General features: G+C 35.3%; 1 protein-coding gene across 1 annotated transcript in view; it reads right to left on the bottom strand.

Moving 5' to 3' along the window:
- ccdc18 (coiled-coil domain containing 18) overlaps window positions 1-14,521 on the bottom strand; it is a 33,623-nt gene extending 19,102 nt beyond the window's left edge. The window contains exons 1-15 of the mRNA XM_048163304.1: window positions 14,361-14,521; window positions 14,043-14,164; window positions 12,301-12,472; window positions 12,009-12,158; window positions 8,735-8,844; window positions 8,514-8,642; window positions 8,261-8,357; window positions 8,054-8,175; window positions 5,758-6,046; window positions 5,364-5,451; window positions 5,046-5,263; window positions 3,874-3,984; window positions 3,646-3,777; window positions 3,418-3,552; window positions 1,950-2,027 (exon numbers count right to left, since the gene is read on the bottom strand). Of these exons, the coding sequence (XP_048019261.1) occupies window positions 1,950-2,027; window positions 3,418-3,552; window positions 3,646-3,777; window positions 3,874-3,984; window positions 5,046-5,263; window positions 5,364-5,451; window positions 5,758-6,046; window positions 8,054-8,175; window positions 8,261-8,357; window positions 8,514-8,642; window positions 8,735-8,844; window positions 12,009-12,158; window positions 12,301-12,472; window positions 14,043-14,143 (1,932 nt within the window). The 5' untranslated portion in view covers window positions 14,144-14,164; window positions 14,361-14,521. The remainder of the gene's footprint in view (window positions 1-1,949; window positions 2,028-3,417; window positions 3,553-3,645; window positions 3,778-3,873; window positions 3,985-5,045; window positions 5,264-5,363; window positions 5,452-5,757; window positions 6,047-8,053; window positions 8,176-8,260; window positions 8,358-8,513; window positions 8,643-8,734; window positions 8,845-12,008; window positions 12,159-12,300; window positions 12,473-14,042; window positions 14,165-14,360) is intronic.
- Window positions 14,522-14,835: the final 314 nt, after the last annotated feature.

Here is a 14,835-nt window from a genome sequence, read left to right as displayed (position 1 = left end):
CATTAGTTGACAGTGACATTAGTTCATGCATTAACTAACATAAACCAACAATGAGCATTGAGCAATGCATTTGTTACAGTATTTATTAATCTTTTTTAATGTTGATTATTAAAAATACAACTGTTGATTATTTTAATTGTTAACTCAGTTAAAAATTAACTAAGGTTAACAAATTCTTTAGAAGTATTTTCCATTGTAATATCAACTAATGCAGTAAAATTAAAGGTGCCATCGAACGTTTTTTTACAAGATGTAATATAAGTCTAAGGTGTCCCCTGAATGTGTCTGCGAAGTTTCAGCTCAAAATACCTCATAGATTTTTTTTAAATTAATTTTTGTTTAACTGCCTATTTTGGGGCATCATTAAATATGAGCCGATTTATGCTGTGCGGCCCCTTTAAATCTCGTGCTCTCCGCCCACGTAGCTCTCGCTTGCCTTAAACAGTGCCTAAACAAAGTTTACACAGCTAATATAACCTTCAAATGGATCTTAACAAAGTGTTCATCATGCATGCGGCATGCATGCGTCGGATTATGTGAGTATTGCATACAATATTGCATTATATTGTTTACATTTGATTCGGAATGGATTTTATGGCTGTGCTCCGTGGCTAACGGCTAATGCTACACTGTTGGAGAGATTTATAAAGAATGAAGTTGTGTTTATGAATTATACAGACTGCAAAAAACAAAAATAGCGACGGCTCTTGTCTCCGTGAATACAGTAAGAAACGATGGTAACTTTAACCACATTTAACAGTACATTAGCAACATGCTAACGAAACATTTAGAAAGACAATTTACAAATATCACTAAAAATTTCATGTTATCATGGATCATGTCAGTTATTATTGCTCCATCTGCCATTTTTCGCTATTGTTCTTGCTTGCTTACCTAGTCTGATGATTCGGCTGTGCACATCCAGACGTTAATACTGGCTGCCCTTGTCTAATGCCTTTCATAATGTTGGGAACATGGGCTGGCATATGCAAATATTGGGGACGTACACCCCGACTGTTATGTAACAGTCGGTGTTATGTTGAGATTCGCCTGTTCTTCGGAGGTCTTTTAAACAAATGAGATTTATATAAGGAGGAGGAAACAATGGAGTTTGAGACTCACTGTATGTCATTTCCAATGAAATTAACTCTTGTTATTTAACTATGCCAAGATAAATTCAATTTTTCATTTGAGGGCACCTTTAAACTAATGTTAACTTATTATAAAATGTTACTGAAACTTGTCATCATGGTGTATGAATTGCTTTGGACGGTGGTTCTCAACCAACATACAAGGCAGCAAAAAGGCTTTAAATTATTTAAAATAAAATAAAATAAAATAAAATAAATAAAAAAAATAAAAATAAAAATAAAAAAAATAAAATAAAATAAATCATGGTTAGTTAAAGGGATAGTTCACCCAAAAATGAAAATTCTGTCATCATTTACTCACCCTCAAGTTGTGCCAAACCTGTATGAATTTCTTTCTCCTGCTGAACACAAAAGAAGATATTTTGAAGAATATGAGTAACCAAAAAGTTGAAGGGCCTGACCAACTTCCACAGCATGGAAAAAAAAATAAAAAATACTATGGAAGTGAATAGGGCCCATCAACTGTTTGCTTACTGACATTCTACAAAATATCTTCTTTGTGTGTTCATCAGAAGAAAGAAATTCATAGGGTGAGTAAATGATGATTTTCATTTTTCTGTGAACTACTGCTTTAATTTAATATTTCAACACTGCTAGTTTCATTTAATAATACAGTTTTAAAAAAGTAGCTCTGTCATAATTACAACAGAAATACTAAAGGAAATCTCTGTGAATATCATTTTGGACAATGGGCGCCTTTGAGTCTAAAACTTTGAGAACCATTGCTCTGCTCTGCTCATCATAGTGCTGAGCAGACAAACAAAACAAAAACACAAAAAAACAGTTAGTCAGTCTCACCTTTGAAGTAGAGTCAGCAGCTTGCTCTTCAACATTTCTGAGTGTTTCTTCACTGCATTTAGATTTTGCTTCAAAATCCTGTCCAAGGAAAAGAGACATACTCAGTAAGAGATTTACACAAAAATCACATCATTGATGGAGTGATTCAGAGGAGTCCAGAAGTCTGAGAGAAGAAAAATGCATATATTTAGTCTCTTTTACATTTAAAAAGGCCATATGAATCAATAGTATATGATATGATGATGTCTGAAAAGGTCATTATTTTGTTTACTGGGTGTACTAGAAAAGGTTAATGTTAAAAAAAAACATTATTTTTCAGATACTGTACATTATTGAAGCGCCTCTATTTCCAGTCTATCTGAAATGCTCTTATTGAGTTGCGGTTTCTACAAAGCCTCTCCTTCCAAGAAGCCCAGAGAGTGCTCTGATTGGCCAGCTGACTCAGTGTGTTGTGACTGGCTAAACACCTCAAGCATGTGTCAAAAATGTAAAACCGCTTACCATAATCTCAATAACACTACAATTCACTGAACAGTCACCTCTTTCTTTGCATTTGCCTTTGGGGAGTCATTAATCTAATAGGACTGGGGCAATAAATTGATTCATCTCGATTTGTGGATCGATTCTGAGATTTTCCGAATACATCGCGATTCTCTCTTGAATCGATTCCGAGCTTAATTTTTAACAGCAGATGGCGCTCTAGGCTAGTTTTTAACTGCACGCACAAATGCTCATGAAGAAGCACGCTCATGCATCTGAGAAAGTACTTGCACCTCAGAATGCTTTTATGACGCAAGATTAATGTAAACAGCACACTGCAAACACCCTTGTAAATCGCTTCAACCTTTTCGAACTTTATGAATGATTATTTTATAGAAGTTTCAAATGGTCTGTGTAAGGAATTTGAAGCAAGCAGAGTATGGCTGTTTCTAAAGCACGCAGTGCCATCTGCTGTTAAAAACTAAGCTCAGAATCATTTAGAGAGAGAATCACGATGCACTCGGAAAATTTCAGAATCAGCCCCATATGCTAATATTTCACAATGCGATGTAGATATTTTTGGAAGTAATATCTGGACTTTGACTAAGGTGTTTTAGGCTGGTCTGAATCAGTATTCTGCTTAGGTGAGCTTTGTAATTTTGCACATTGCATACAAACTATTAAAAAGAATTATATGGCCTCTTTAATATAACATTTTCATTACAAATTAATGTGACATGTAAACCCTGATAATCATGTTCTCCAGCATGATCTGAGAATGATCCAAAGAGCATCTTGTGCTACACTGGAAGCAAGAACATCTGACTGTCTATACAGTCACATGATTAATCACAAATTTACTGATTACTGACCAAGAAATAGTCAAAAATCTTTATTTCCAGGTGTAAATACAATTTTCGATGTGGTCTCAGACTTTTGAAGCCCACAGTCTCTGTGGGATGAGTCTGCATGAAGGGTGAGATCTGACCTCTGTGAGCTGATCTATAATGGTCTGTAGAAGAGCAGCTCTCTGCTGTGACTCCTGCTTCTCTGTGTGAAAATCAGTCACATTTTGTTCTAGCTCCTCAAGTTCAGTCTGTTTCTGAGCCAGAGACAACTGCAGCTGAAAAAAAAACCACATACATCTTATTACAATGACAGGATTTACACATGCTGAAGTGCAATATAATTAATAAATGCAAAAAAGCACATGTACCACTTCTATTCTATCCTCCAATTCTTTGCATTTGTGTGACTGTGCAGTCTTGATTTTCTCTATAGTCTGCTGATATTCCCTCTGTTTCTTGTTGAAGACTGACTGGTAGTGCTGAATACTGCTGGCCGTTTCCTAATTTAACACATGTACAGAGAACATGATAGATTTGCTGTTTTATCTTAAAATCACACTTTGTTTTATGCAATATTTTGTGTGTTGAAATGTTACCAGAAGGTCTTGTTCAAGCTGGCTGGTCTTCATTACAGCCTGCGAATAAGCAGCACTCTTCTCCTGTAGCTGTTTCTCCAGGACAGTTACACGTGAACTCTTCTTTTTTAGCTAAAAAACACAGTCAGTCAGTTAGACTAAGTTACCATACCTCCAGCATATTTAAAACAATGGGCAATTATAGGGAAATACATGAAAGGTATACTAACCCTTTTTCTGAAAGTCTGTTATGCTCACCAAGGCTGCATTTATTTGATCGAAAATACAGTAAAACAGTAATATTGTAAAATATTACAATTAAAAAAAAACTTTATATTTTAATATTATTTAAAGTATACTGTCACTTGATCATTCTTGAGTAAAAGTATTAATTTCTTATATGTTTTAGATTTTATTATTTGATGCAGTCATGCATCAGTCATGAATTCCAAAAGTAGTTCATACACATATTAGTTCTTGAGTTCTTGGTTAATTTCGAGACATGAAAGTTACGATGAATTACGGTTCAGTAACTTCTCTGATAGATTGACAAGAATGATTGGTTAAACTTGGTTACACAACATACACTTATGTCACTGGTAGTTCCTATAGTGCTGGTTTAGACACTACTCTGAAGTAGGAGTTAATTTAGTTCCCCCAAAAGGAGTTCTTAGAACTAAAACCATTCCTAGTTCCTGCGGTGCAAACACGACAAAATCTGGGTACTTCTGCCAATAGTTCTAGGAACTACGAAAAGGTTCCTCTGGTGTGAAAGCCACTTATAAGTAACTTGTCAACTAACTCTCATTACAGTATTAGTAGACTGTAGTAAACTGTTAGGTTAGAGTTAAGTTCGGGTTAGTAGGATAAGTTGATATGTATTTGCTAAGTTACTTATAATCAGTAGAATGTCTGTTGGGGGAGCATCAAAATACAGTGATATTATATTAAGCAGACAGTCTAATAAAACTCTAATGACTGCTAGTTGACATTTATTTGCAAAGTAAATAATAATTAGTACAATGTATAAAGTAGACTATTGAAATAAAGTGTTACCAAATGATTCATTAAAATCATTCAAACTCAGGAGTTTGTGATTCTTTTTCAGTGAATTATTAAAAGTTTACTTTTTTTGTGTGTGCAGCCAGCAAAGAGTGTTTTTAATGGTACAATTAAATTGATGGGATGCTTACCTCTTTCTCTAAGGAGGTTGCCTGAGTAGCCTTGTCCAGGAGCTGATTGTGGAGCTGCTGGTAGTGAGATGATCTCTCTGTGATGGAGGTCTGGAGGGAGGAGATTTCCTCCTGGGCTCTTGTCAGTCTCTCCTGTAGCCCCTGAGCAGCGCTGGCCTGCCGGGTCTTTTCTCTCTCAACCATCTGAAGCACTGCCAACAGCTTCTGATAGCGCTCACCTACATGAACAAAGAAGAGATTAAAGTTTGTCCAGTAAAATACTACAAAATAGAAAAGAAACATGGATAAGTGAAGGTGGACAGTCTCAGTGATGCTCACCTGGTTTGTGTTTGAGAGATTCAGTGGTGCTTGTGTAAGACAGTGTGGACAGCAAACAAGGGTTCACACACAGCGCACCCTCCCGATTCTGAAACACAAGTCATTGCATAGTCAAGAAGATATTTTGATGAAACTAAAGTTTCTGTCCATAAAACTAAAGTCAGTGGGGTCCAATGATGTTTTAGACCCTAATGACTTTCAATATATGAAGAAAATATATCTTGTGTTCCACAGAAGAAAGAAAGTCATACCGATTTGGAACAACATAAGTATGAGTAAATGATGACAGGATTTATTTTTTAGGGGTACTATCCCTTTAAATGTACACAATGAAATTAAAATTGTAAATGTAATTCATTTTCTTTAGAATGTCTGTATGTGTGTATTCCAGCACCTCTCTCAGATGTAATAAGTCCAGTACACTCTCTAGGCTGGCAAGCTCAGCTCTGTCCTGTTCTCTTTCACTGTGGGCCTGAGCCACTCTCTGCTCCTGACAGGCCGTGAGGAGCCGCAGATCCTCATTCTCTCTCTTCAGCCCCGACACCTCCTGCAGCTGCGCCTCCTTCTCAGCCAGCTCCCTCTGCAGCTGTTTCAGCTGATCTGAGAGCTGCTGAACATGAGACTGCAGCTGCACACACTCAGCAGAGAGAGACTCAGAGCGGCTGTGAACCTCCTTCAGCTCACTGATCAGAGAACAGAAATGCCAGTTACAACTAACATGAGCAGTTTATCTTTTTCAAACAGTCTAAAAGCTAATAAATGATGAACATATTAGATGATGTGTATCACTGCAAAATTGATTGTCACATTAATGGAAAAACAACATTCTATTTTCAAATATTTTGAGTGAATTTTGTTTTAAAGGTGCCCTAGAATTAAAAATTGAATTTATATTGCCATAGTTAAAAAACAAGAGTTCAGTACATGGAAATGACATACAGTGAGTCTCAATCACCATTGTTTCTTCCTTCTTATGTAAATCTCATTTGTTTAAAAGACCTCAGAAGAACAGGCGAATCTCAACATAACACCGACTGTTACGTAACAGTCGGGATCATTAATATGTACGCCCCCAATATTTGCATATGCCAGCTCATGTTCAAAGCATTACACAAGGGCAGGACGTCTGGATCTGTGCACAGCTGAATCATCAAACTAGGTAAGCAAGCAAGGACAATAGCGAAAAATGGCAGATGGAGCAATAATAACTGACATGATCCATGATAACATGATATTTTTAGTGATATTTGTAAATTGTCTTTCTAAATGTTTCGTTAGCATGTTGCTAATGTACTGTTAAATGTGGTTAAAGTTACCATTGTTTCTTACTGTATTCACGGAGACAAGAGTCATCGCTATTTTCATTATTAAACACTTGCAGTCTGTATAATTCATAAACACAACTTCATTCTTTATAAATCTCTCCAACAGTGTAGCATTAGCCGTTAGCCACGGAGCATAGCCTCAAATTCATTCAGAATCAAATGTAAACATCCAAATAAATACAATACTCAAATAATCCGACGCATGCATGCAGTATGCATGATGAACACTTTGTAAAGATCCATTTTGAGGGTTATATTAGCAGTGTAAATTTTGTTTATGCACTGTTTAAGGCAAGCGCGAGCTCCGTGGGCGGGGAGCGTGAGCATTTAAAGGGGACGCAACCTCAATAGGCGCATTTCTAATTATGCCCCAAATTAGGCAGTTAAAAAAATGAATAAAAAAAAATCTATGGGGTATTTTGAGCTGAAACTTCAGACACATTCAGGGGACACCTTAGACTTATATTACATCTTGTAAAAAAACTTTCAATGGCACCTTTAAGCATAAATGCAACAAAAAAATTCCAATGGGGTACAAAAAAATAAACAAATTTAAACTATATTTTATGACATTTTGCTTATCAAGTATATTGTTTTCAGTATGTTTATTTACATTTATAGTGGAAAACAAGACAAAAATACTTTTTGATGGTTTTTTTTTTTTTTTTGCAGTGTATACACTTTACCTTATATATCTATATAGATTTTGACCTTAAATATTTTCTTATTAAAATACTGAAATATTGATCCTAAAAAGTTTGTCCATGTTACCTCAACATATTATATTAATACTAATAATAATTTTAATATTAGTGTTTTTTAAAAGAAAGTATTCATTAGAAAGTGTTTTTCTATTCAGCAAGGATGACTTAAATTGATCAAAATTGACAGCAAAAATGTTAAATCTTTTCACAAAAGATTTCTAACACAAATTCTTTTGAACTTTGTATTCATCCAAAAATCCTGAAAAAAATATTAAGCAGTTTTCAACACTAATAATAAGAAATGTTTCTTAAGCAGCAAATCAGCATATTAGAATGATTTCTGAAGGATCATGTGACACTTAAGACTGGAGTAATGATGCTGAAAATTCAGCTTTGCCATCACAGGAATATATTAGATTTTAAAATATATTTAACTAGAAAACAGTTGTAATATTATAAATTGTAATATTTCACAACATAATGTTTTACTGATAGTTTTATCAAATAAATGCAGCCTTGGTCAGCATAAGAGACTTTCAAAAACATTGTAAAAATCTTACTAACAGTAATGTATATTATTATTGACATTACATAACTATCATTGATGAATGATCTTCATAGCCCACAACACCACAGATCAGCTTATGTAACGCTCTCTTACCAAAAGTTGTGACGTAGACTCTCCTTTTCTCTCTCCAGCTCAGCACACTTCCTCTCCAGCTCCTCTCGCTCTCGGTCACACTCCATCAGACTGACCTTCAGCTGGCCTTCACTCTCCAACACCTTCAACAATGCAGGACATGTATGATACATTCAACAAGAAAAGAATGATTCCTACTGTATGAATCAGTTTAAGTAGTCAGATTACCGTCCTGAGTTTTTCAGAAACATCCTCTTTGTATTCTTTGAAGGTGACCGTGAGCCTCTCTGCATTTCGGAGCGCTTGGTTTCTCTGTTGCTCCGCACTTTGAAAGAAACATTTTCAGAGAATTTTAAGCTGTGGTGTTTCAGGAATTACAAAAAGACTTCTTGTACATTTGAGGTAATTCCATCTTAAAGTGATTACTGCTCCCAGGATGAATTAGTCTGTGAAGTTTTCATTAGCATAACTAATCTCATACCGTTTCCCCAGACGTGTTCTTTCAGCTAACTCGGCTTTAACAACTCTCAGCTCATCTCTGAGCTTCTCCACCAGCCTGTTACTCTGCATCACTGTCTGTTCGCTTTCTTCCAATTTCTGCTCAGCAGTCCTGAAGAAACAAGAACATGCTGCTCCAGATATCTGACAGAAAAGCATCTGATTTTACTAGGAAGATGTGAGTGGTAGAGTAGATGCACCTACTCTAAAGCTTTGGTTTGGGTGTCCAGTTCTGCCTCTAGACCCAGAATCTGGTCCTTCATGTGAGACACACTGGAAGTCCTGGCTCCCAGAGAGGATCCCAACATACGGATCTATACAACAAATGACAGTTAATAATATAATAATATAAACATGTATAATATAAACATCAGCTGCAAACAATACAGAGAGAAAACAGTTGTTTCACCGGAAGATTGAGTTATGCCATCAATAGATCAAAATATCTTAATTTACATTTCATGCCAACATTAATCCATTTAAAGCTTGTTGCTAAGGAGTTCAGTTTAAGGTTAACCACTGTGACTCAGTGTATTATCAACAAATCATTCAGACCAATTGTGAAATGATAAATCGAAAAATCCAACTCAAAAGAACGATTCGTTAATGAATCAGACATTACTACTTCTCATACGAACGTGCCAAGTATTGTTTAGGTCAGGGTGGGCAACTCTGGCCCTCGAGGTCCACTTTTCTGCAGAGTTTAGCTTCAAACCTAATCAAACATAACACCTGAACACGCTAATCAAAAAGTGTGTTCACCTTGAAGCCACGCTGTGCAGACCGATCAGTGTATGGCATTTGAATGCATACAGAGCTGTCTTCAAATAGAACACACCTACTGTCTTCAAGATTACTAGAAAGCTACAGGAGAGTGAGTTTGATCAATGTTGGAACTAAACTCTACAGCTCTGGCTTAGGTGGATGTCTAGATCAGGGGTGTCCAATCCTGCTCACTTTCCTACAGATTTTAGCTCCAACCCCAAGAACACACCTGAAGCAGCTAATCAAGTTCTTACTAGGCATAGCAGAAACTTCTAGATACTAGAACCATTTCTGCAATGGTCACTGAAGGCAAGTTGGAGCTAAACTCTGCAGGACAGTGGCCCTCCAGGACCAAGTTTGGACACCCTGGTCTAAATTTTCATGTTTCGGTCTGTTTTCAACACAAAATGATCATATGGCTTCAGAAGACTTTTGAAATATAGAGCACAAATTGTATGAATTACTTTTACAATCATTTTTACTTAAAGTTTGTTCAAATCTCTTAACCTAAGTTTGAGTAATAGTGATGCTTGATTTTGTAAACATCACTCATTTAAATAAATGATGTCAGCTTATGGATTCAGAGTAAACATGCTATTTATACACTGTACAAATTAACAGGTAATTATCATTCAAAAGTTTGGGGTCAGTAAGAAATTAATACTTGTCAAAAGTGACAATACAGACATTTATAATGTTACAAAAGATTTTTATTTCAAATAAATACAGTATTTTTTAACTTTCTATTAATCAAAGAATCATGAAAATTTTCAACTGTTTTCATCATTGATAATTAGTGATGTGCCCGATGCCTAAATCCAAATTTGGAAAGGTACTGAAATAGAGTAATGAATGATTAATAAATAAGGGACATGGTTAGGCTTGTTACGGTATTCGGTTACATTACAGTACATCCGATTTCACTTATCACGTGAAGATAGTAAGGAGAGATGACTGACAAGACGATATCGGAGGATTTATATCCTGAGTGTCATTGACAAATATCTTATCTTGTAAAATGTGTGGTGAGTACCGCTGCTCCCCTTACACAGAGGATGCACTTTCTTCGTAATTTGAATATGGATGGTGGTCTGGCAGAAGCTAGATATTTTACTTCATAACTTGGTAAATATTGATCTTTTTTTTTTTACACAAATGCATCACTTTGCTTCAGATGGCTTTTATTAACCCCCCGGAGCCATGTGGAGCACATATTTATGGTGGATGAATGTGGATGGAAGCACTTTCTTCAGCTCATACTCATGGGTCCCATTCACTGCCATAATAAAGCTCGGATGCATCAGGATAATTATTAAAATATCTTCGAGAGTGTTCATCAGAAAGAAGAAAGTCATATACACCTATGATGGCTTGAGGGTGAGTAAAGCTTGGGGTAATTTTCATTTGAAAGTGAACTAATCCTTTAAGAATGATTTCTGAAGGATCATGTGACACTGAAGACTGGAGTAATGATGCTGAAAATTTTGCTTTGATCACAGGAATAAATTACATTTTACAATACAGTATATTAAAATAGAAACAGTTATTTTAAAGGTGCCCAAGAATGCTTTTTCACAAGATGTAATATAAGTCTAAGGTGTCCCCTGAATGTGTCTGTGAAGTTTCAGCTCAAAATACCCCATAGATTTTTTTAAATTAATTTTTTTAACTGCCTATTTTGGGGCATCATTAACTATGCACTGATTTTTTCAGCGCGCCGCCCCTTTAATTCACGTGCTCCCTGCCACACGAGCTCTCAATTATATTACAGCACATTTACAAAGTTCACACAGCTAATATAACCCTCAAATGGATCTTTACAAGATGTTCGTCATGCATGCTGTATGCATGCTTCGAATTATGTGAGTATAGTATTTATTTTGATGTTTATATTTGATTCAAAATGAGTTTGAGGCTATGCTCTGTGGCTAACGGGCTAACATTACACACTGTTGGAGAGATTTATTAAGAATTAAGTTGTGTTTATGAATTATACAGACTGCAAGTGTTTAAAAATGAAAATAACGACAGTCTTGTCTCCGTGAATTCAGTAAGAAACGATGGTAACTTTAACCACATTTAACAGTACATTAGCAACATGCTAACGAAACATTTAGAAAGACAATTTACAAATATCACTAAAAATATCATGCTATCATGGATCATATCAGTTATTATCGCTCCATCTGCCATTTTCGCTGTTGTTCTTGCTTACCTAGTCTGTTGATTTACCTGTGCAGATCCAGACGTTACTGGCTGCCCTTGTCTAATGCCTTTCATAATGTTGGGAACATGGGCTGGTATATGCAAATATTGGGGCGTACACCCCGACTGTTACGTAACAGTCGGTGTTATGTTGAGATCCGCATGTTTTCCGGAAGTCTTTTAAACAAATGAGATTTACATAAGAAAGAGAAAGCAATGGAGTTTGAAACTCACTGTATGCCATTTCCATGTACTGAACTCTTGTTATTCAACTATGCCGAGGTAAGTTCAAATTTTGAATCTAGGGCACCTTTAAATTTTAATAATATTTCACAATATTACTGTTTTTACTGTATTTTTGATACAGCCTTGGTGAGCATAAGAGACTTCTTTCAAAAACAAAAAAAACTTACCAACAGTAATGAACCTCGTACATAAGTCCATTAAAACTCAACACAGTATCACAATCTGACACAATAATAACCAGTGGCTATGTGAGGAGTCTTACCTTGGACCTTGAGCTGGCTAACTCAAGCTGAGCAGCTTCAATGTCACTGATAAGCTGCCTGTTCTCCATGACCAGAGATGAGTTCTCCTGCCTGATGGTGTTGAGCTTCCTCCTGAGAACAGACGACTCGGTGTCCATGTCTCTGTCTGACTACAGATAAACACAAAAACACATCTCAAATAAGGCAAAAACCTTTGAAGTCAGAGGGTTTTGTGGTCTACTTTACAAACAAAAAGCATTTAAAAGTGACAATACTTCAGTCTATTTATCTGCTGCATTTTCAGTGTCTTACCCTGCAGTCACAGGAAGATATACGTGCATATGCCTTCTGCTCAGTGTGGAAATTTACTCCTCTCGGTTGTCCAGGGTCAGGCTTCTGAAGGTCCTCTAATGTAAGACGACCAGGGAATTCATCCACGGCACTCCTGTTTTTATCCTCGCCAACGATGTCATTTCCTGATTGACTGAAATGAATGAAATGCTAACAATACAACGATAATACTATACAATAGTGCTGTACCAAAACATTATTAATATTAAAATATCACAGTAAATATTTACAAAACAGTATCAGAACAAACATTTAAGATGATGTGGGCTACACTGCAAATTAAAAATTCATGTAAAAATTTTGTATCATCCACTGTATCCCTTAACAAATTATATAACGTCATGTCAAAGTCTCTTTCCTTTCAAGATATAATACATGCTATTCTTTCTTTTTTAAAAGAAAAAAGCTAGTATTGTATTACAATACAAAAATGTTTGAGGATGATTATGCTGTTGTTTCTTTCACTGATTTTCTTTTATACTACTTGGAGAATCTGAGTAAGCATATGTACACTTATATTACTGGAGATATAATTGTATATACATATTAAATATATACATGTACACTACCGTTCAAAAGTTTGGGGTCAGTAAGATTTTTTTAATGTTTTAAAAGAAGTATCTTCTGCTCACCAAGCCTGCATTTATTTGATTAAAAATACAAACAAAAACAGTAATATTGTGAAATATTATTCCAATTTAAAACAGCTATTTTCTATGTCAATTTACAGTAAAGTGTAATTTATTCCTGTGATCAAAGCTGAATTTTCAGCATCATTACTCCAGTCTTCAGTGTCACATGATCCTTCAGAAATCAATCTAATATGATGATTTGATGCTCAAGAAACATTCATTATTATTATCAATGTTGAAAACAGTTTTTTCAACAATACAATTTTTTTTCAAAATTCTTTGATGAATAGAAAGTTTATTTAAAATAGAATATTTTCTAACATTATAATTGCCTTTACTGTAACTTTTGATCAGTTTAACTCATCCTTGATGAATAAAAGTATTGATTAATTTTATTTCTATCCCACAAAAATAAAATTAAAATTCTTACTGACCCCAAACTTTTGAACGGTAGTGTTTAATGTTACAAAAGATTTAGATTTCAGACAAATGCTGTTCTTTTGAACTTTCTATTCATCATAAAATCATGAAATAAAAATGTAAATAACTGTTTTCAACATTGATAATAATCATAAATGTTTCTTGAGCATCAAATCATCATATTAGATTGATTTCTGAAGGATCATGTGACACTGAAGACTGAAGTCATGATGCTGAAAATTCAGCTTTGATCACAGGAATAAATTACACTTTACTGTATATTGACATAGAAAACAGCGGTTTTAAATTGGAATAATATTTCACAATATTATTGTTTTTGTTTATATTTTTAATCAAATAAATGCAGGCTTAGTGAGCAGAAGATACTTCTTTTAAAACATTAAAAAAATCTTACTGACCCCAAACCTTTGAACGGTAGTGTATGTATTATGTTATGTTTCCATATGCAAGTTGCTGTTCCGTACTTGAAATTATTCGATAAACACACACACAAAGGCAACACAGCAAAGAGAATCTCAGAAGTGGGTGAACAGACCCAAAACTTCATTCTGAATCATATCTGAAAGATCTAGCATCATGTGAAACGAACAATGCCTTTCAACAACAATTCTCAAGAGACAAATGCCTCACCTCAGTTGTTCTCCCACTGATTGCAAGTTTCTCTCTGTTAATCGCAGCTGATTCCTTAATGAGACAACATCCTCTACCAACCCCCTGTTGTCTTTGAACATTGGTAATTGTTATAAATAACCCTGTAAATAAAGGTTATCTATGTTTAAACGGACTCAACTGAAAACAACACTTGTTGCTTTAAACATTTGGCTTCAGTTCATGTATTCAACAGGTTGTCAAGGAGCAGACGGTCACTCTATTATTCATTTCAGCTCTCCGCAGCTTATTTGCGGGGTAATTGACAAAGTATTTCAATATTAGTGAATAACTGCTTACCAGCATGTTCAAAACAGCAGTTTTGTGCAAAAGAAACGCTACTATTTCCAGTAGATTTAGCTTAGCATTCACTGCAGTCAGATCTAAACACAAGGCGCTGCCATCTTCGCGTCAGTTGATTGGCTGAGGAGAAAAACCGTCCTCACAGTCGTGACGTAATGCTGACGTGTACGGCCGCGAATGTTAGCGCGAATATTACAGCTGTAAAAGTTCGTCTGTTGCCGTTTCATACTATTAATATTTACATAGTACGATATGTTGGCTAACAACAGTTATTTAAACTGTAGCAAATAAATCGGTAGGGCAATAACATGTTGTTAATTGCATGTTTGAATGATTTTTTTTTCTTGGTAGAGTGTTAATATGCATACAGTAAATAAGTACAAATGAATTAGGGCTTCAGACATTCTTAAATTATTTCTACTCAAATTATTTCTGTAATTTGTGTCAATAGCATTCTTTTTTTTTTTCCTGC

This window comes from Megalobrama amblycephala, linkage group LG17, assembly GCF_018812025.1.
Source record: "Megalobrama amblycephala isolate DHTTF-2021 linkage group LG17, ASM1881202v1, whole genome shotgun sequence".
NCBI lineage: Eukaryota > Metazoa > Chordata > Actinopteri > Cypriniformes > Xenocyprididae > Megalobrama > Megalobrama amblycephala.
The sequence above is the reverse complement of the archived record's forward strand: the minus strand, read 5'-3'. Positions and strand labels throughout refer to the sequence as shown.